The 23,362-nt window shown below is 38.4% G+C and overlaps 2 protein-coding genes and 2 long non-coding RNA genes across 5 annotated transcripts; 2 read left to right on the forward strand and 2 right to left on the reverse strand.

The window, feature by feature from the left end:
- Window positions 1-511: 511 nt before the first annotated feature.
- LOC118490377 (protein REVEILLE 1-like) lies at window positions 512-1,111 on the forward strand. Its single transcript, XM_035987980.1, has 4 exons — window positions 512-517; window positions 608-719; window positions 807-868; window positions 947-1,111. The coding sequence occupies exons 1-4, from the start codon at window positions 512-514 to the stop codon at window positions 1,109-1,111; spliced, it is 345 nt and encodes a 114-aa protein (XP_035843873.1).
- Window positions 1,112-1,569: 458 nt separating this feature from the next.
- LOC118490156 lies at window positions 1,570-1,962 on the forward strand. Its single transcript, XR_004888410.1, has 3 exons — window positions 1,570-1,639; window positions 1,720-1,783; window positions 1,866-1,962. It is a non-coding gene; the product is annotated as an uncharacterized LOC118490156 (long non-coding RNA).
- Window positions 1,963-8,314: 6,352 nt separating this feature from the next.
- On the reverse strand, window positions 8,315-10,505 carry LOC110927591 (retrovirus-related Pol polyprotein from transposon RE1). The gene is made up of 2 exons (XM_035987981.1): window positions 9,429-10,505; window positions 8,315-9,325 (listed from the first exon to the last, which is right to left on the reverse strand). The coding sequence occupies exons 1-2, from the start codon at window positions 10,503-10,505 to the stop codon at window positions 8,315-8,317; spliced, it is 2,088 nt and encodes a 695-aa protein (XP_035843874.1).
- Window positions 10,506-14,691: 4,186 nt separating this feature from the next.
- On the reverse strand, window positions 14,692-18,412 carry LOC110928769. Of its 2 annotated transcripts, none has more exons than XR_002586674.2 (8): window positions 17,827-18,412; window positions 17,624-17,699; window positions 17,367-17,474; window positions 16,913-17,115; window positions 15,604-15,911; window positions 15,188-15,260; window positions 15,045-15,088; window positions 14,692-14,963 (listed from the first exon to the last, which is right to left on the reverse strand). It is a non-coding gene; the product is annotated as an uncharacterized LOC110928769 (long non-coding RNA). The 2 variants fall into 2 exon arrangements; XR_002586673.2 differs by having other exon boundaries at window positions 17,586-17,699.
- Window positions 18,413-23,362: the final 4,950 nt, after the last annotated feature.

Consider the following 23,362-nt stretch of genomic DNA (forward strand, 5'->3'; position numbering starts at 1 on the left):
GTTAGCAAAAAAAAAAACTTTTTTTAGTTTTTTTTTTTTTGCTAACGAAATGTAGCGATTTTTTAATAAAAAATGTTAAAAAAAAATTTGTGTTTTTCTAGGTATTTTTGGTTGTAACTTTGATAGTTGGTGGTAATTACAAAAATGCCACCTTGTCTTTTTGGGTTTTCCTTCAATTTTTATGTTTAGTATGTTAAGATTATTTATATTTAATCTTTTGCCCTAAAATATTTTTTTTTAGGTTTTTGGGGGGTGGGGGGTAGGTTTTTTTTAGGTTTTTGGGGGTGGGGGGTGGGGCGGTGGGTTTAGGTTTTTTTTGGGGTGGGGGGAATGGTTAGGTTTTTTTAGGTATATTTGTAGAGTAACTTTGATAGTTATTGATAATTACAAAAATGTCACCTTGTCTTTTTGAGTTTTCCTTCAATTTGTATGTTTAGCATGTTAAGATTATTTGTACAAGAACTTTACCCTATATTTTAGATATACAGTTTCTGTTTTATTTCATTTCGTAATGCAGGTTGTATGTAAATAGTTAGCTGCGTACCAGGTGTTTGATATAATATTTCTTGATTTGTGTTCTTATGTTGTTGCTTTTACTGTCAAATAGGTTAGAAAATCGTACACGATCACAAAACAAAGGGAAAAGTGGACTGAAGAAGAGCATAACAGATTTCTTGAAGCGTTAAAGCTACACGGCCGAGCTTGGCGTCGAATCGAAGGTATTTACAGTTCATCTTTAATCAACTGTTAGTTTTAGTAGGAATTCAAACATAGAAACTTGAAATCAAACACTACCTTATTTGCAGAACACGTTGGCACGAAAACTGTGGTTCAAATTAGAAGTCATGCCCAAAAGTTTTTTTCTAAGGTCTACTGCTGTTCTATACGTCCCTGAAAATTCCATTGTTGACATTTCGCTCATCTTTTTATATTTTTAAATGTTTAGGTGGTTCGCGAGTCGACTAGTGGTGATGCAAGTGAGGTGAAACCTATTGAGATCCCACCTCCTAGACCAAAACGGAAGCCGATGCACCCTTACCCTCGTAAGCTTTCGGCTCCACTTAAAATGGGAGGTCAACACGAGAGGTCAACTTCTTTTAAGATGGGGTAGCAGTGTTTTAACATGTTTATATTTGCTTTTCGTTTATTCCAAAGGGAAACTAGAGAGAACTGCTGTATTACGAGCCATATGTTCGGGTTTTGAGGAGACAACTGATCCACCAATATGTTTAAGTGGAGGTATAATTTGAGACAAACGAACGGCGGTTGCTGGGTCGACTCTGAATATGGCATAAATGCTTGCAAGGTATACAGTGCGGAAACACTCTGTTCATCTAAAGCCATTTCTTTCACATATTTCATAAGGGTTTTGTGGTTTTAGGACACTTGTAGGGGAAGAGTATGTGAATGCCCTTCAGTAAATGGTGTGCAATATCAAGGAGATGGATACACATTTTGTAAACGTATCCATATGATCCATATGTTAAAACATTTAATTGAAACTGACAACATATGTTTCATGTTTTGTAATATGGGATTGTTTAAATAAATGACAGTCGTTGGACCTGGTAGATGTACGGGCAACAATGGAGGATGTTGGTCAGATATAAGGGATGGAACGAGGTTTTCAGCTTGCTCGGTTGAGTATCGTTTCTTTGAGTATGTTACTAAAGCAGTTTATGTTTCTGGTTTCCCATCTGATCCGCTTTTGTTTTACAGGTGAACAACGTGACCGGTTGTAGTTGTCCACAAGGTTTTCGCGGGGATGGTCATACGTGTAATGGTAAGATCTTTGTTTGCACCATTGACTTGGCTTCTGTTTAAAGCTTTAGTCATATAACTATATAACATTCTGTAATGTGTAGATATCAACGAGTGCCAGGAACGTTTAGCTTTTCAATGTAACGAGTTCACATGCAATGTGACAACTCGGTATTTATATACAAAACCCCATATCAGGAGGCGTATGAGATGTCATATTAATATATTGAACTCTAAAGTTTTATCCGGCAACAAAAACCTTGCAAATTTTCACATGTAAGGTCAAGACTCCATTGATGATGATTAAGAGTATTGGGAATAATTCAAACTTTTGTTAAAGATTGGAAGCTATGGACTGTTGGGTATTACTGCACGTGCTTGGATAGTAAAACAAATAAAGTCCAGGCCGTATGTATGGACGGGATTACTAGCTCTATCTGTTTGTTATTTTTGTTTAGTCTTTTGTGTCGTTTGTTTGTTTCTATTTAAGAGCTCTCTCAGTTATGAATAAATCATCCAATTGAATACTTTGCTTTTCTGTTGTATGCTTGGTTTTGCTCTAATAAAGAGATCTGAGAAATAATAAGATCTGAAATGTATGCATGACTACTTGTATATCCAATTCATTATCTATGGTCACTTGATGTTCAAGATTTAAGGTAAATATATATACTGGTGATACGTTAGAACTTATATTGGAACTTATTTCTTTCATATATTTGATTAGAAGGGAGTTGTAATCGGCTAGACAGGTTCGATATAGTGGGCATGATTTCAAATGGAACTCATGGGCACCAGACACATTATGCCCAGTATGCTCGGTTGCACAGGAAAGTTGTGACCATCTTTTTGTCTCATGTGGGATGGCGAATCAAGTTTGGACTCAGGTGTGCTACCAGACACATTATGCCCTCTAAACTTCCATCTCAAATACTTCACTTGCATCACCGGGTTACCATCGATCCGTATCACCAAACACGAGTCATCGGTCAAGTTCACACCCATCGTGTCACATTAGATCAATATCTCATGAACTTGCCCCTTACCACAAAACTGAGCCCGTGTCGAATACGCCTTCTTTCCAAACATATACGCTCTTTTCGAAACAAAAACCGCATTTGGCGCCAAATTAGTAAATTCATCTTATCTTCTTATGCACTTCCTTCTCCATGTCCCCTAGGACCAAGATGTGTTCGCGGTTTATAGCAATCGCGAAGTAGAAGCCCGTGGTTGGTTCGGGTGATGAACCGAACTTTGCATATGTTAAGTCCCAGTAAATGTCGATTAGTATAGAACCCGAACCCGAACCCGAACCCGAACCTGAACCTGAACCTGAACCCGCTTGGATGGTTCTAAACCCTCTTCTTTTGGAGAACAACCATGGCTTGATGTCGAGTTTACAAAGAGATAAGTTGTTTGAATCGTTGATTTCTACAGAAAGACTTTGGCCCATTAAGTTTTTAGTCCAAGTCTTTATTCATTCTTTCTCTCACACATAAACACATAGTGGTGTCATAAAATGAGTATGGCTTTTCATGTTTTGGGTCACTTTTTATGATTGGTAATTTAGCGTTATAAATGGTGTTTATGAAGATGTTTTGGTTGTGAAATGACTCATGCGCAAAAGCTATCATGTTGTTGCTCATGTAAAGTGGGAACATCTACAAATGGGGTATAATTATTGGTTATGGCTATTAGTATTACCTTTTTAGCATTAAAAACCATGAATCTTAAAGGCGGGAGTGTGATACTTATTGGTTTCGTTGGTTGAAATGTTTATTCTTAACACGAATTTTCAAACACATTATCTTAACCAACACACATCTGAACTTTTGAATACCTTATTAGTTAGTGTGTAAAATGGTTATCTTAGGTTTATTTGTAATAGTTTCTATGTTAAGTTTTTATTTCAATAATGATAAAATACTTAACCAAATTTTGAATACCTTATTAGTTAGTGATATCGCGTAAGTATATAATATTTGTTTCATTTTTATATTTCCCTTTACATTATACCAAAAACGATATGTCCAAGATGATATCAACATGTGTTTTACACTATACCAAACAAGGGTTGTTAAATTACACCAACTAAATTACAAAATTTGAGTTAACATTGTGTTATTGGTTTTGATTATTGTGTTTTTAACTGGGTAGGTTTTCTGTACATTTTTATGATAGATTCTGGTCATTGTGTTTAGTTTGTTATCCATTGTGTTTTAGTCTGTTGTTTAATGTGTTTTTGTTCTGTTGTCCATTGTGTATTAATATGATATTCATTGTTTTTTTAGTCTGTTGACTGCTGTATTTTAGTTTGTTATTCATTGTGTTTTTATATCTCCACTGTGTTTTTATCGGAACCTATAACACAATGTATGACCAACCAGTACCGAAAATATCGACACCGAAAATCCCAAAAATGGGTACTGGTACCGATACCGGAAGTACCCGGTACGAACCGGTATTTGAAGGTAAATACTGGTACCAAACACGCTAAATGTCGATACCGAAGAGTCTGTTTAAGAAATTCAACTGGGTGATATATTTGGGTTTTCTATTATTTGTGTTATTGGTTCTAAGTGTTGTGTTTTTCAACTAGGTGAGTTTTTTTTTATGCATTACGTTATCGTATGGGTGTGCAAAAAACCGAATTAAGCGAATCATAACCGAATTAACCGACAAAACCGAATCAAATAAAAAACCGGTGGGTCGGTTAATGGTTTTTTGAAAACCGAAAGTTGCAGGTCGGTTATGGTTATCATTTTTTCCATACCCACTATAACGAACCAAATCGACATGTAATAAATCTTTGTAGTATTTAGGACTTTTCAACATATTTTTTATATTTGATGTTTTTTACTAAAGATTTTTAGTACTTACGGGTTTTTCATATCATTTTGTAGTTTTGGTTGAATGTTTACTTGAATTTATGAAATGTATCATATCACTTTATTTGAATATTCGATAATAATTTGTATTAATATTTTAGATTATATGTATTTTTTAATACTATGTATATATTAATATATACAATAACAATTTATTCCATGTTAAAAACTTAAGCTATTTTTAGTTAAGCTAAATACACGGTTATCACCCATAACCGACCCGCTATAACCATCAAAACTGAATAACCATAACCACCATAACCGATTGGTTATGGTTATGGTTATCCAATAACTGGCATCGCGGTTATGGTTATGGTTTTACTCAAAACCGACTCAAACCGACCCATGCACGCCCCTACATTATAGGTTGTGGTCATTGCGTTTAGTTTGCTATCTATTATGTAACGACCTGATCTTTAACAGCAGGCCCAAACAATTACATAAAGTTGTTGGGGAAATTACGGCACTATCCTTCCTTTGGATTAATTCAAGAGCAAAAACTTAGAAGCTGGATTGGAAAAAATGGAGCGAATTCAAGGTGGCCCGGTAAAATGGCTCTACAGTTATAGTGTTTGGAAGCAATTGGAAAAACTTAAATTCTTATTACTTTAGTTCATAGATGACCTGTAATACTCAAAAAAAAAATAAATAAATAAATAAATAAATAATGATATTAATGATATAGCAATTAAATAGAAGTTTAACTATTTTGAATTGGGTAATTTATTCTTTATATATTACATCAGCACCCCATTTATTGAATATTGCATGGATATTTTTTTTATTAGTTATTATTAAAGAATGATAAACTTGACTATCAACTTATCAAATTCTAGAATTTGAAACTTCACTATTTGCAATGTATATCGCATCCTACAAAACCTCCGATAATCAGGAACGATAACCCAAATAATAGATTTTTTTATGGCCAACCTCTCATACGCTTCTTATCCAAGTCACCGCACCATCCTATACCGCCTTAAGCCGCCATAAATCTTTGTTCGCTAGAGCTTTGGGCCGCGTCGCACAACCTTACCGCCGAGAGCCATTCGCCACCGTGACCACCTTGTTCGTCGGAGCTTTTCATCGTACCATCGGTTCCGTTACTTTAGTTCTCCGATCAAGACCAGCCACTATTGGGACTGTCGTAGTCGCACTCCGTCTTTGGTCTAACTCCAGGCCGCGACCATCGCTACTGTTTGACGCATTTGCTTTTGATCATCCGAAGTTCTAGCTATCGTTGGTGTCCGGTTAGCTCCGTGTAGTGTTTAAGGTATCCAATCGAACCCTTTTACTGATTCGAATATAAATCTACAAAGTGCGGTTTCGTCTAGATTATTCCCGCAACCAATCTTTTATAGATTCGACTAAAACTTGAGTAGAAAATAAAGAACTTAACTTGAGTCTTAACAAGCAAAATTGTTACAGTTTCTTTTCATTATTGATCAAGTTATTTTGGAACATTGTAGAGTTTGGTAAAAATCAACCTCAATGATTTTGAGGATTGAGAGAATAAATTATATACTGAATAATTACAACTCATACAAGGAAACAATATAATTTACAATAAATACAAATTATTTCCTAATACCCCCCTTCAATCGAAACGGTGGCGGTCCGAGACGTAGCATCGTGCGAAATACATCAAATTGAGCGCGCGGAAGACTTTTGGTGAAAATATCAGCCACCTGTAGATTGGTTGGAACGAACTTGGTATAGAGTTTGCCCGAGTTGACTAACTCACGAATAAAATGATAATCCAGATCGATGTGTTTAGCACGCTTATGTGAAATCGGATTCTGAGTCATAAACAAAGCACTCTTGTTATCACATAACAAGGTAGGACGATCCGGGGGCAAAGCATGCAGCTCTCGTAAAAGATGAGTTAGCCAGACTAATTCAGCAGCAGTGTTTGCCATAGCACGATATTCCGATTCACAGCTGGATCTGGACACAGTGGGCTGTTTCTTAGCACTCCATGATACGAGATTACCCCCCAAAAAAATAGAATAGCCATAAGTAGAGCGTCGTGTATCAAGACACCGAGCCCAGTCAGCATCAGAGTAGCCAAGGATAGATGACCTGTTAGAGCGACTATACGTAAGACCAAAGGATAACGTGCCTTTGACATAGCGTAAGAGGCGTTTGACAGCACGAAAATGATCAACAGTGGGACTATGGAGAAATTGTGAAAGCTGATTAACCGCATAAGATAAGTCAGGGCGGGTAATCGTCAAGTATTGTAAAGCACCAACTAAGGAACGATAGAAAGTGGGATCCGCATAAGGCTCACCGGAAGCTGTGAAGGACTCATGATGAGGTGAAAGAGGTGTGTCAACAGGTTTGGAGTCGAACATAGCCGCCCGTAGAAGAATATCCTTAGCATATTTGGCTTGTGTAAGAAAGTGACCTGTAGTGGTGTGAATAACCTCTAAGCCCAAAAAATAATTTAAGTCCCCAAGGTCTTTAATGGCAAACTCACGGTGAAGACGAGAAACAAATGAGTGAATAATGGTTTCATCGTTACCTGTGAGAATAAGATCATCCACGTAGACCAAAAGATACATAATGTGAGAGTCTCTTCGAAGAATAAAGAGAGATGTATCGGCACGACTGCAAGTGAACCCATAAGATAAAAGAAACGTGCTTAAGCGTTGAAACCAAGCACGAGGGGCCTCTTTAAGTCCATAAAGAGCCTTGGATAATTTGCAAACATAGTTAGGAAACTGAGTGCTGGCAAAGCCAGGTGGTTGCTCCATGAAGACAGTTTCATTCAAATTTCCATTTAGAAAAGCATTTTTCACATCGAACTGATGCAATTTCCAGTTGTTGAGAACCGCAAGAGAGAGCACAATGCGAACAGTGGATGCTTTGACAACAGGACTAAACGTATGAGAGTAATCTAACCCAGGAATTTGAGTGAAACCCTGAGCGACCAGGCGAGCTTTATAGCGTTCAATGGATCCATCAGCATGGTACTTAACTCGAAACACCCATTTAGAGCCGACAACATTCGATGAGGTAGGACGGGGAACAAGAGTCCACGTATGATTTTGTTTTAGAGCCTCAAGTTCATCCAACATGGCCGCCATCCATTTTGGGTCTTTGGATGCCGATTTAAATCCCCGTGGTTCGAGCACAGACGACAATGCAACATGTAAAGCATGTGAAGATAAGGCAGCAAGGTCGGCCTGGTGCTTAGGTTTAAAAACGCCGGCCTTAGCACGTGTCGTCATAGGGTGAAGGTTGGATGTGGTGGTGGCAGTAGGTGACATCGGGTTGGGCTGAAGTGTGGATGGTTCGGATGTTGTAGGTGATTCGGTTGATGCAGGTGAACCGATAGGACTAGGTAAGGGAGGGGTGGGTAAATCGGTTTGTGAAGGTGGACCAGGTGGAGGTGAACCGGGTGGTATAGAGGAACCAAGGGGAGTGTGGAGCTCGGTTTGTGTAGGTGGATCTGTTAAGGTGTTGGGCTCAGTGTTGGGTGGGTTTTGGTGTGATGGGCCAATTGGATAAGTAGAAGAGGTTTGGGGTGGATCACATAGTGGGCAGGGGATAGTGGGGCCTGTGGAGGAAGTGGGGCGAGTTTGTGGTGAGGGTGAAGACATGTGATTGTGAGGTTGGGATAAAGGAAGGTCTTCACAGAAAGTTGTAAGCACTAATTTTTAGGAATCCATGTTGACATTTTGGTTGGCAAAGGGATATAGAGACTCATTAAATCTGGCATGCCGCGAGATGAATATCCGATTTGTGGAAGGTTCCAAGCACCGAAAACCTTTATGAGAGGGACTATAACCCATAAAGATACATGGAAGACTCCGTGGTTCTAGTTTATGCTTTGCATAATCGCGAAGATAGGGGAAAACTTGGCAACCATAGACCCGAAAATTTGAATAATTTGGTACATGTCCAAACAAAAGCTCAAATGGCGATTTGTGATCAAGGAGCGGTGATGGCACACGATTAATGATGTATGTAGCCGAAGTAAAGGCGTCAACCCAATATTGAGCGGGAACATGAGCATTGAATAGCATAGCAAGTCCTGTTTCGACAATATGGCGATGTTTCCTTTCGGCACGCCCATTTTGTTGAGGCGTGTATGGACAAGAATACCGGTGGAAGGTTCCATTTTCTTCAATGATTTTTTGAACCGTATGGTTTACAAATTCGGTGCCTCCATCGCTTTGAAAGGTTTTTATTTTCCGCGAGCATTGATTTTGGACAAGTTTAATAAAAGCGGATAGAACCGCATAGAAACCTGTTTTTGTCTTGAGCGGATAAAACCACGTGAATCTGGAAAAATCATCAATAAAAATAACATAGTAACGAAACCCTTCAGGCGAAGTCATAGGTGCAGGACCCCACAAATCACAATGGACTAAATCCAAAGGAAATAAAGCACGTTTTTCATTCAAATTAAAAGACAAACGATGTCCTTTTGCAAGTTGGCACGAAGTGCAAATATCCGGTTTAGGTAATAAAGAAGTAACATTCAAAACACCACATTTGTTCAACTTTGAAATAACATCAAATGAAATATGCCCTAAACGAGCATGCCAAAGTTCATAAGACGCTTTATTTGAGACATCAGCAACAAGGGCTTGTGGTCCATTCTTGAGCACATAAAGTCCATCAATGCATGACCCACGAGCAAGAACCTGTTTAGTTTTCCGATCCTGAATATCAAGTAGTGTTGAGAAAATAAAACATCAACCGGATGATCTGCAGTTAGTTTACTAATGGATAATAATTTTTAGTGAGATTTGGAACTACAAGTACGTTCCGAAGATGAATATTATTGCACAGGTTGTGAGTTCCTGTGTGAGTGATTGGAAGATGCTTTCCATCACCAATAATAACCTTGTTATTACCTTTGTAGGGAGCCGAGTGATGAAGACATTCCTTGGTAGGAGTCATATGATCAGTGGCGCCCGAATCGCCCGTCCAATCAGGAGAATCATCGGTACCATGACACTTAGCATGAAAGGCTTTAGCTAAGGACTCATCAGAAGTTGGGGCTTGACTAGCAAAGGTGTGCAGATTTGGACATGCAGAAGCATAATGACCGTTGGTACGGCAAAGCTGACAGTAAGGAGGGCGACGCGTGTTGCCACGGCCCCTGCCATAAGAACCGCGAGAAGAATTTCCACGATGAGAACCACGACCTCTGCTAGACGTTGAAGATTCACGCTGTTGCTGAGCATGAAACGCAGCAGGGGGTGTGACAGAACCATGAATTGACTGAAGAAACAGTTCATGGCTCTCTGCCTGAGCGACAAGATCACGAAACAATGGAGCCGGTTTCGTGGCCCGTAAGGCTGTAGAGAAGACCTCATAGGAGGGACCAAGTCCGCATAAAAACCAATGAAGTTTATCAATGTCAGCAACAGGGTGACCAATAGCCGCAAGCTGTTCACAAATAAGTTTGAAACGACGTGCGAAAACCGTAACAGGAGATGTACCTTTGGACAGTTGGCGAAGAGAGTCCCGAAGGGACTGAACCCGTTCCACGGAGGCATTGCTATACGCCGCTTCGAGAGCACACCAAATCTGTCTCGCGGTTGTTAAGCCGAGAACTTCAGCGGCGGCTTCTTCAGTTAAGGCGGAGAGGAGAAGCAGCGATGCCTTGCGATCATTTTGGAGCCAGGAATGATATTTGGGATTGGGGATATCTTTATCATCGGACTTAATGGTTTCGGATGGTGAAGAGGACGAACCATCAATGTGGGGCGATAACTGATGGAGACCAACAAGGATGGTCATATGATTACGCCAAACTAAATAATTGTCGGCTGACAATTTGATAGGAGATAGGTGTGGAACAGAATTAAGAGTGGTAAGATTATCAGAGGCCATGAGGGAATAACAGTGATTAGCGGTTGAAATTGGAGAGAAGAACGAAGTGGGGGAAGGTGGCAGGAAAGAAAGAGAATAGTTAGGCTGATACCATGTAGAGTTTGGTAAAAATCAACCTCAATGATTTTGAGGATTGAGAGAATAAATTATATACTGAATAATTACAACTCATACAAGGAAACAATATAATTTACAATAAATACAAATTATTTCCTAATAAACATGAATCACCAAGCTTTTTGTGATCATTTGTCATTGCCTGTAGTTCTTATTATGCTTCTGTCATTCTTGTAAAGGTTACAGTGAATATGAAACTCAATTGATTTAAAATAAATATGAAGCACTATCAAATTGTGATGTATTCAAATGAGATAGCTGGTATATTATGAAAAGAGAGTTTAATTATTTATAATTTATTAATTTATTTAGTATATATAATAATTCTCGAAAGTTCATTGTTTCGTAGAGTAAATTGTGTTCTTGAAGATTATTAATTAATTAAAAAAAAACAAATGATTTAAGATTATTATTGTTCGAAGTGGTGAAGGGTATATATCAGATGAGGTGAATTATAAATAAAAATTATAGATATCACACTAGTTCCTACGGACTCAAAAAAATTAGTACGAGAAAATAGTATCTATCGATTAGTACTTAAGCATTCAACGATGGATTAAAGTTTAGAAAGTTATTCGTTGCCGAACAATCGAGATGTTAACAAATCGTGTCGATGTAATGCTCACAAATTTTAGATAATGAATTATAGGTCCGCGTACTCGTTAGAGACGACTTGATTTGTTTGCTAAATTAAGGTACGGATTCTGTTTCTTTTACATCATAGTATAATTTTATTCAATCTGTTATTTTGCAGTACGGACATTTTCGTTAAATGTTTCAGTTCGTATTGTTATATGATTAGTCTTTATTGTAGCATGCAATAGACCTTAGATTTTGTGCTCATTATTGTATGTTCCCTTTAGACTTATGTCACGATACATTTATTCTGATACAGCTTTGTACTCTGTCACCCGAGCAATTATAAGACTTGTCGTTGGGGCGTCAACGGCATGGCACTCATCGTGAGGGTGCGTAACTAAAGTTCACGGCGTTTCTAGTTTGTGCTTGTGTAGCACATGGCCCCTAGAGGCGAATAGATCGATCTTAGCTCTGACTCCTGACTCCTGACTCCTGTTGAGATGGAATAATGTGTGTACGCCTACACGCACCATCTCGGCACATGGACTATAGCCATGCATGTCTCTGTTTAGGCTCGTGGGTGCTTCTATATTACGTGACTTGTTTTATTGTTATATGTTGTCACGTATGTTTTGTCTCTGTTATGATATGTTTGATGTGATTATATGCATCTGGTTTGTTCAGTATCTGTTATCTGTTCAGTATAACTTTTGGGATTCAAGTTATAAAAGTATTTGTTTCAATGCCATCTTTTAGACTTGTTAGTGTCAGTACCGATCTGTTTTGCTTCTGTATGAATGCCTTACTTTTACTGTTGATTTCTCCGTTACTGAGCAACTTTTTGGCTCAGCCGTAGTTTCTTTCTTGTGTTTGTCTTATTTGTTTGACAGATAATTTGGCAAACTTGGGGAATAAGTGCAGAGTGTTGTGAAGATAAAGATTTATTTTTATTTCGGTAATGTAATGAAAATGTAATTAGGATCTTTTGTTTTCAACGTTATGGATTGGTTTTCGTTTTGATATCTGTATGAGTGACACATCAGGCTGTTCAGGTTGGGGTGTTACATGACATTTTTTACTAACATTTACTAATGAGTTGATGATTGTGTTACTCTATGTTTTTGTTTGGATAGATTTGCAGATCGAGGTTAGTAAAGTTCCTTTTTTCTCTTTATTATTATTATTATTTAAAGATGGAAAAATGGGTGGGTCGAAGGATTAGGTACAAGTCAAATGGGTCAGGTCAAACACTTCACATCGGCAAAAGTTGTTTAATTATTGGTTTAAGAAAGGGCGCTTAGGTGCAAGGCGCAACACATGTATAAGGGTGTACGGGGTGTTCGCGGGGAGTGGTTGCGGTGAGGGTTGTCCCCGATCGGGAATACCGCCGCCATCAATGCGGGGACCCGAATCGGGGGTGATTTAGGTGTGGAGTCACCGATGTTTATGCACGAGAATTGAGGAACGGATCTTTTGCAACGGTCCGATTTAAAAAAAAAAATTCACTTTTTTAAAACATATGTAAATAACCATCTCATTCACACCATTTTTTTATACTCAAACCATATCATTATCACACATTTTTTATACTCTCCAACCACACCCATTTCACTTTTTATTTTTTATACTCTCAAACCACACCCCCTTCACACCGAGCAAGGGACGGGTCTCGAAACCGTCTCGTGGTGGTTCGAGCGGTGCAAGTGCTCAACCACAACCCCCTTTCGGATACACTTCACAACCCCCGTTTTTTTTCCAACAACCTTCACATCCCTCGTTTTACAACACCCAACAACCCAATTTCGGCTATTTTCAAAATTTGTTATCAATGGACGCTCCTCCTCAATCCCCCGCCTTCGACCCATATGCTTTTCGTTCTCCACAAGTTCCATCTACACGAGGAAATGTCGAACGTACTCTCCCTATTTATGATGACGAGGACGATGAGGTAGTGCCCGAAACTCAAAATTTGGGTGACGACGACGAGGAAGATGAATATAATGTGGATGAAGACGCGGGCAACGAAGAAGATGACGTTCGGGAAAAAAAGGGAAAAACGAAGAGCACGAATTGGACAAAGCTCGAAGAAGAGGCGTTGGCAAAGGCGTGGGTACATTGCTCTACCAACAAAAAGAAGGGCAATCAACAAAACCGCGATAGTTTTTGGCGTAAGATTTTAGAGCATTTTAACAAAACTGTCGGTGGAAGTAACCGGACCGTTCATCAAGTACGGTCTAAATGGAACCCGATGATGACGAAAATAAACTTTTTCAACGGCTTATACCAACAAGCGGTAAAAATTATATTTTTTTAACATTGTATATTTTTTAATTTTTTTTTCTAAGTTCATATTTTTTTAACACTTTTTAAAGAGAGTCGGAGGCTCGCGAGCTCATATCGGAACAACGCGAGACGATAAAAAACTACAATTACGATCGGATATGAAAACATTGTTTAAGCCGCACGACGATGTTCCGCCAAGTATGTTGCCGTTCATCCTCGCCCGAAAGCGCGAAATCGCTAACAAGTACGGGTGGCCATGCGATTTCTAAAATTTTAATTTTCTAGTTTTAATGTAATTTTTATTTTCTACTTTGAATGTGATTTTTATTTTCTAGTTTGAATGTATTTTTTTTAAATTTAATGAAATGTCTTTTATTTAATTTATAAACATGCATAATTTTACAAAAAAAAAAAAAAATCGAACTCACCTAAGAGGGGAGTACCGCCATCAAAAAGGGGTATTAGGGGAGTATTAGAGGGGAGTTGATGTGGCACTAGTTGGTTGGTTGGGCGTAAGAGAGGGGACTTACCTCTTAGGTGAGCACCCCTTACACCCTAAGATGTTGGGTGTTATATTTTGTTATTTTTTAAATATAACTAACAGTAATATTTATTTGATTGTGTAATATTTTAATACAATTTAGTGTTTATTAAATTAAATAATACACAACAATTACTTGAAAGCAACTATTTAAAAGCCGACTAACTAACTAACTAAAGTACTAAAGTACTAAACCCACTTCAATTAAATAACTAGAGGGAATGCCCGCGCGTTGCGGCGGGTGTCTCGACTAATATTAGATTTAATAATGATGTCTGTTATATATGGGTCCTCGTGGTTTCAAAATCTTGTCATTTTCATCCCTGAGGGCCAAACCTCGAGGGTCGAAAAAACAGAAACAGGTTTCATCAATTTTATATCATTTTCATCCCTAAGGTTTGGCCACTTTTGCGATTTTCGCATATGGGTCCTCGCGGTTTCAAAAACTTGTCATTTTCATCCCTGAGGGCCAAACCTCGAGGGAAATATATCACGTAGGTTGGTGAGTTTAGAGCTATGTATTGGGGTTGTTTATAGTTGGTTTATCAGTCACTTCGTAATTTATTGTATAGTATGCCTGTATCGTTTTGATTCCTTAAGAGTACTGGTACGACATTCAGTATAGCAATCCAAAAAGATATGCCAAATGGGATATTCACAACTTGATTTTAACGTAAAAACGTCAACAACCATCCAACTTGATTTAATGGGCTAGTTCCGCCACTGTCTAAGAGTAATTGTTTATTAAAAAAATAAATATGTTGAACAAGTGTCTTGGATCAACGTAACCACCTGTTTCAGTCCACACAAAACCTATCGACCCAACCAGTCCACTGGTTGACATTCTCTAGGAACAAAAGGAGGATACAAAGAATGACGGTCGTCCTGAACTACTTTCGCAAGATCTTCTTCGTTATTATTAGGTCGCCACCCGTATCCTGAATAAATGTAAATACACGAACGTTTATTTACAGTCGATAAACAATATACCAAAAGTGTTTACAAAATAAATAACTTACCATTTGGTTTTTTCATCTAGACACCAAAGTCCCATACAGAAGATCTACAAATCAAATAGAACAATAACTGCTTATTTGAAAAACACATAACACAGGCACATGCTAAAGCTATCATTTTTAAAATATTTTTCTTAATGTTGAACCTGAGAGACAAAGAAAGGCTCCATGCAGTTCTCTTTCATTAATTTCTGAAACGTTGGCTGTGGATACTCAAATCTACATAGATGTCAAAAGATATGAAAATCAAAATTCAAGACTGTAAAATCAAGTATACGAAATTCAAGACTGTAAGATCAAACGTTAAAAAAGTGGTCTTGTAGTTCTTTTCCACCCGTTTCTTTTTAAGCGAAAAAGCATTCGACCCGTTTCTTTTTAAGTGAATAGGCATTCGACCCGCTTCTTTTTTAGCGATAAAGCACTCAACCCGTTTCTTGTTAAGCGAAAAAGAATTCGACCCATTTTTTTAAGCCGAAAATTGATTCGACCCATTTTTTAAGCGATATACTATCTATTTTTTTTTACATATTTTACCTATCAAAAAAAAACCAAAGAGTCTCACCAGCCATTCCCTGTGACTTTGAAAACTTTCTTGATGAAGCTTTTTGACAGCAATAACAATGCTGGTTCCGGGCTTAGTAGCAGTGAAAGGTTGTTCATCTATCCAGCCCTTGAAAACCGTACCGAACTCGCCTTCTCCCAACATGCTATCGGGTCGGAAATTACTGGTGGCCATTTTCAGATCAGAAAAGCTAAAACTTTTCAAATTGGGTGACTGTAATATCTCGCCCTCACTGCGGTATAGTGGCGGCACAGATGATATCGTACTGTTGTTTGAAGTGCTGTGATCATTAACATCTGAATATGCCCCTGAAATCATTTAGAAAACATTCAATTCAAGTTCATGTAAATTGAAATTAAGATCGTTCGAAAAACTCGCTCGAAATTGGCTAGTTTGTAAACGAGCCAAGCCCGAAGCAAGGTAAGCTCGGCTAGTTAGATTGTAAACCAAAAGTATAATACAATTTTTAATATATGTTAATTGTAAACCAAAGGTATAATACAATTTTTAATATTAATAGATTACGAAGTCTTTTGTTATAAATTTCATGTTAGAGACTAACACACATAAACAACAGGCGTTAAATAATCGTAGATATATGTTTCTAAGTAACGTGTCAGGTAACGGGTCAATGTGGATTTGTGTCAAACCACATAGTTTTGGTATGGTTGACGCAAAATCTTTTAGTGTTCTTTTTTATAAGCAAAATTAGTATGCCCAGTATGATTAAAAATGTTCTTTTCTACAAATAATGTTCCTTATGTATTAAAAGCGCAGTTTGGGCAACTTTTGACCGGTTACCTTCATCGCTATTTTTCTAATTTACCAGTTTGGCCCAGTAAACAAGTTGGAATTGCCATCTCTAATTAGAGCAAAACTGAAAAATTAAATACCTATTTTAGCATAAGATTAAAATGCTGGTGCCAATTTATAAAAACTTACCAGGTTCACGAAACTGACCCGTTTAACACCCACTGATTCAAGCTTAAAATAACTCATCAACTTATTAAAAGTGACCCAGTTAACCCATGTAAGAAAATTGGCCATTTAGTAACATTCGACCCATTTCAGAAAAAAAGATAGTTTTACTTGTTCAATGAAACGGACCCGCTTGAGCCACTTGATAAAACAAATTTATTAACACGTTCAAAAAGGCTGGCTACTTTGACCCATTTAAAGGTTCAATCATATGAACCTAACCTTGAAACATATGAAGTGGATCATTGACCATTTGCTTAGAGGTTCAATAACAGGGTATAGCAGCATAAAGAATTGAAGTTGCAAGCATGATAAACAGGGATTCAGTTACCTTAACCCAGGACTGATGTAGATCAGTTTCAGAAACAGCCTCCTCGTTAGTGAAATACTGATAAAGCCCGTCTGAAGATGCAACATAATCGATCCTAAACGCCTCTAGAAGTGATGGTAAAGGCTCGGGAGACAGTTTATGTACGGAGATTTTCCAACATAATCGATCCTAAACGCCTCTAGAAGTGCATCATTCCATTTAGGCTGCAACAAATCAAAAAACAAATGAATATAAAATTTTTTGAATGATACTTCTGAAGGTCAATATACAGACACCCATTTCACTAAATACAATTTACAATATCCTTGTCTTTTTCTTGAAATCAAAACTATCATCATATACAAAGGCAAGTTACAAATGAAGGAAATGAATGTCACAGGTTATACAATAAGTAACCGGTGAAAAATTATAGATTTGCAAATGCATACGTATATAAACTTGAACATAAACTCACAGGTACACATAAGAGCAGCCGACGATCCCAGAGGCGGGTATCCGGGGAATGACGCATGGGAAATTGAGAAATGTCTGTGAATTTGTTGCTATTCCATGTCCCTTCATTCTACAAAAGATAAATTATAATAACAACAATCGTAATTTAATACAAGATTCAAAAGTGGGACCTTTGATTAATTAGCATCTCTTTTGAACCTGTTATTATTCAGAATCGTACCTTATAAGGACCAACATAGCATTCATTTCCTAACATACCTTGTATCATCCCACAAAACCGAACTAACAAATTCGCTTGAGCCCATTTAACCGTTGAATGAGTCAGAATCGAAACCTAAAAAATTATCATCAAATACTCAAATCAATCAGCACCCGCAAAACAGCAGAGTGATTTAAAAAAGTAGTCACAATCATAAACCCTAGAACGTTGTCGTTTTGAAATTCATAAACCCTAGAATCACCTGACTGACGGCTTCGTTTTGAAAAAGGTATTCTCGAAATAGATCTGATACGCCCCAATCTTTACCGTCAAATGATGTCGGATCTGCACCAGTTGCCACCACCTTCTCAAACGTTGATCGGACGGCCCCGAGAGGGTTAATCAAGCAATCGTATTGACGTCCCACCATATCCAGATACAACACTTCAAACTATTGCGTCGCCACCGTTTGATCCTTAACCGCCGTTGAATCATTGTCATCGTCTCCTCTGGATCCCTTCTCGCTCTCATGTGTGTGTGGATTCAATTCAAGGGTGGAGACTGGAACGAAGGGTTAGATTATTCGTGAGGAAGGGCGTGTCTTAAAGGAATTGAAACGATCTAACTGAAGCACTTCATTTACGTGCTATTATATTAGGGTTCCATAGCTTCTGTCTACTAATTAAGACTTTTGTTTGAATCATTGAATACAGGGAAGGAAGATGAAGTGAAGTAACGATGAGATTAAATGCAAATCAACTACAGAGGTCGATTAGGTTTCTTAGAGAGAGGCGATTTGGCTGAAACCCTAGATGCAGGATTGAAACGTGTTTTCTTTGAATTATCGTGATTGATTAATAGGGTGTCTATTTTATGTGAGAAGGGCAGAATGGGACCAAAATGGTAAAAAATTAGGATTTTAAGTTAACCTTTCATATGCTATCTTAAAATTTCAAGGTGAAATTACATTTGAGTACATAGGAGATGTATTATATAGTTATATAGATATATAGATTAATACATTAGAAATGAAGTGTATAATGAAATAAAATATATTAATCTTACATTCAGGTTCAGTCCTATTTTATATGGTTAGATTTAGAGGGTTGAGATTAATTTTAGGTAAAAAATTAGTAGAAGGCATAAAAAAAGAATATCCTACATTTATTAACTTTCACTCTCCACATGCAAAACACATAAATCATTATAATCGAACAATCTATTCAAAACGATATAAATTAGTTTGATTCACCCTTTATGATTTAGAATACTAAGTTTAATGGTCCTTTTTCCTGTTTTAAAACTTGCAATGGCCGTGTAAACCGAACCATTGTGTAAAGCGGTTTACCCTTTTATTATTCCATTTTCTCTTTCCTAGAATATGCAACTATTTATATTTATAACATTCATAAACAATTTTACATATTTTTTAAAATTCAATTGAGACTATAGATTTTATTTTAAAAGTTCGTTCAAAACGTTAAACCAAATGGTGAATATTTGTAACATTCATAAACCATTTTACAAATTTTAATATAGGCATTTGGTTTAACGTTTCGAACTAACTTTTAAAATAAAAACGATAGTCTCAATTGAATTTTAAAAAATATGTAAAATTGTTTATGAATGTTACAGATATAAATAGTTGCATATTCTAGGAAAGGGAAAATGGAATAATAAAAGAGTAAACCACTTTACAAAATGGTTCGGTATACTGATGCGGCCCAGTCATCATCAGCTGGGCTCAATACCAGGCCCAAAAGGAATTGCAGGAAGCCCGAAAAGCTATTGGATTGAGACTCAGCTACTTTTGTTAATTTTTGCACGTGTCTTTGAATTTGTCATATGCTTGCATTCAGTTATTTGCTTTCTGTTAGGAGTTAAGTAGTGGCATTATGTGACCATGAAATAAGGAGAAGATGTGCCTTAGTAGTCCATGTTCTCTCGTAAACATGCATCTTTAAATTCTGTACTTTGCATTGGAAATTAATCAAGAAAATTGCCCCAAAGTCTCTGTTCTCTTACTGTTATTTCTTGGAGTTTTGCCTACTCTACAGGCTACCCATCAATTGGTGCTTTCATTCCTTCCTTACCATGCCTCCCAAAAAAGACCCCACCTCCACTGATGAATCCCTTCAGAATTTGTGCGACCAATTCGCTCAATTTCTGGTCCAAAACGCAACTCACAATGCCGAATCAGAAACCCGTTCCATCACCCAATTCGAAGCTTTACAAACATCCATTAAACAACAAACAGACTCCACCAACCGTCTCATTGAATTTCTGGTCAAAACCCATGAAAAAGAGCATATGAAACCTCCCTCCAGTTCACTTTCGTTCACCACTCCACCCGACCACCATAATAACCCCCGTCCACCAAAAATCCTTCTCCCAACATTCGACGGATCCAACCCCTTGGATTGGATTTTCCAAGCTGAAAATTAGCTATTATCGTATTCCGGACACCGACAAGCTTCAGTTAGCGGTGTTTCACTTCACCGGAGAGGCTTTAAGTTGGTACAAATACCTCGCCAATAACAAGCTACTCGGTACGTGGCCTGAATTCTCCCGGGCTCTCGAACTACGGTTCGGCCCCTCTGATTATTAAATCATCAAGCTGCCCTTTTTAAACTTAAACAAACCACTTCCGTCGCGGCTTATCAGGAAGAATTTGAACGGTTATGCAACTGCATCACAGGCCTTCCCACTAAGGCTTTGCTGAACTGTTATCTTTCTGTCCTAAAACCCGACATTCTCGCCGAGCTCTCCATCTTAAAACCCACATCACTACATCAAGCTTATGGACTGTCAAAGCGGGTTGAAGATAAACTCTCCCTGGCCAAACAAAATACCTTCCAGCCTCGTTCGTTTTTCAGCAAAAATACCACAAACTCCACTCCCAATCCCGTGACACCTCCACCGTCCACCAAACCGAACACCACACCACTCCTTCCTACTCCCAAACCAACACTACCATTTACCAAACTCTCCCCTGATGCCCTACAAAAACGTCGTAGCGAGGGACTGTGTTTCAAGGGCCCAGAGAAATACTTTCCAGGCCACAAATGTAACCCCCCTCAATTTTTGTTGGTTGTGGATTACGATGACGACACCAACTCCGACCCACTCCAAAACGACGAATCCATTGACGCTCCAAACACTGATTCCACGAATCAGTTTTTCTCCCTATCATCCGCTGCATACTTCGGTATCTCCTCACCACAAGCTTTGCGAGTCACTGGCTTTATAAATCAGAAACCCATTCAAGTTCTTATCGATACGGGGAGCACACATAACATTATCCAACCAAGGTTAGTGTCATACTTGAAATTACAAAGCCAAACGATTCCAGGATTTTCGGTCATGGTGGGTAATGGTGAGAATTTGCAGTGCAATACGATGTGCCCTAAGCTAGAGGTATATCTGTCAGATACTCCTTTTGAAATCCCTGTGTTTATTTTGCCAGTTGAAGTGGCTGACCTTGTATTGGGCTTGGCCTGGTTGCGAACCCTAGGCCCAATTTTGGCAGACTTTGCCATACCCAACTGACCTTTAATATGGGCCAAAAAGCCATTACTTTGAAAGGTGAAGCCCGTCATAGCTCAGTATCTCCTTCAACCCTACACACCTTAATTTTAAAAAAAGAGCGTGGCTTCAGTTCATGCTCTGTTTCTTCTTAGCCACACTCCAACGCCACCCACAACCACAACTCTCCACCATTCCGATCCACATGTCTCCGAATTACTTCATACTTTTAAACACATCTTCTCAAACCCCACCTCATTACCTCCTCATCGACTTCAAGATCACCAAATTCCTACCCTTCCAATGTCCAACCCCGTTAATGTTCGACCATATCGTTATCCACAATACCAAAAGGAAATTATGACTTCTTTAATTCAGGATATGTTGAAAGATGGGGTTATCAAACCGAGTAACAGCCCATACTCCTCCCCAGTTTTATTGGTCCGAAAGAAAGACGGCTTTTGTGTAGACTATCGAGCTTTAAATGCCATCATAGTGAAAGACCGATTTCCAATACCTACCGTGGATGAATTACTAGATGAATTACATGGTGCCACCATTTTTTCCAAAATTGATCTCACATCTGGCTATCATCAGATTCGTCTTGCAGAAGCGGATACCCATAAAACGGCGTTTCGTACGGTCGATGGTCACTACGAATTTTTAGTTATGCCCTTCGGGCTAACAAATGCACCATCCACTTTCCAGGCCACAATGAATGACGTTTTTTCGTAACGCATTACGCAGGTACGTGCTCGTTTTTTTCGACGACATTTTGATCTACAGTGCCACTCGTGATCAACATTACAAGCATTTACATTCAGTCTTTCAAACATTGGCCAATAACAACTTTTTTGCCAAGCCATCCAAGTGCATTTTCGTAGTGGATTCCATTTCATATTTGGGCCATATTATCTCCTCTAAAGGGGTGGAAGCCGAACCTGACAAGTTACAAGCAATACAAAATTGGCCCACACCATCGTCCTTAACCAACCTTCAGGGATTTTTGGGTTTAACGGGGTATTACCGCCGGTTTGTACGTGATTATGCTCGGATTGCAGCCCCACTTACTGACATTCTAAAAAAACCAGCCTTCAAATGGACCCCAGAAGCCTCAATTGCCTTCGACAAATTGAAATCCTCAATGGTATTCCTCATTACCTTGACTCTTCCAAACTTTACTAGACCCTTTGATGTCACAACCGATGCGTCCAATGTCGCTATAGGGGCTGTACTTTCACAAGGGGACCGTCCCATACCATTTTTTAGCAAAAAGATGTGCCCAAGAATGCAAGCTTCTTCGGCGTATGTTCGTGAACACTATGCAATCACCGAAGCCGTGAAGAAGTGGCGACAATACTTGCTGGGTCGGAAATTTAACATTTTTACGGATCAACGAAGTTTGAAACATCTTTTATCTCAGGTGGTTCAAACACCGGAACAATACCGGTGTGCCACAAAGTTACTCGGTTTCGACTTCGAGATTTTTTACAAACCAGGTAAAGAAAATAAAATGGCAGATGCCCTTAGTCGCATTGAGAATCCTGTTATGTTTGCCACCTCTTTTTCCACTCCGGTGTGGCTTAATGTTTTGAAGGAGTATTACAAGTCAGATGCAGGGTCTGACTTTGCTGCTACAATGTTAAAAAACAATACAGGTTCGAGTCAATTCCAATTTAAAGATGGGCTACTTTTTCATGAAAGCAAACTTTTCATTCCAGAGTGTAATAATATTCGTGAGCTGCTACTTTGTGAATATCACAACTCAACAATTGGAGGGTATTCGGGTATCAAGGCAACTATGAAGCGTCTTTCAGTTGTCTTCACCTGGCCAAAACTTAAAGCATCAGTCTCTGACTTCATCCGAAAGTGCCAGGTGTGTCAACAAGTTAAATACCCGAACCATAAACCGTATGGTGTTTTGTAGCCGCTACCGATTCCTAGGGATGGGCTTTTTTTCCCAAATACCCGTACTCGTACCCGTACCGTACCCATACCCGTACCTGTACCCGTACAGATTTTAGGTATTTGGTACATGTATCGGTACCCAGTTTTACTGATTTTGGTATTCGGTACTTTCGGTATTGGTACGGGTACAGGTACGGGTAAAAAAGGGTATTGGTACCGAATTTTATGTAGACCTTTAAAAGTTTTTTTTCTATTATGTTTTATTTTGTATTGTGGTATTTATAGTACTCGTATTGATTTTACCAATAAGGTACCCGTATCGTATTGGTACTCGTATCAATTTTACCTATTTGGTACTCGTACTA

The sequence above is a fragment of the Helianthus annuus genome, chromosome 3 (assembly GCF_002127325.2).
Source record: "Helianthus annuus cultivar XRQ/B chromosome 3, HanXRQr2.0-SUNRISE, whole genome shotgun sequence".
In the NCBI taxonomy this organism is placed as follows: Eukaryota; Viridiplantae; Streptophyta; class Magnoliopsida; order Asterales; family Asteraceae; genus Helianthus; species Helianthus annuus.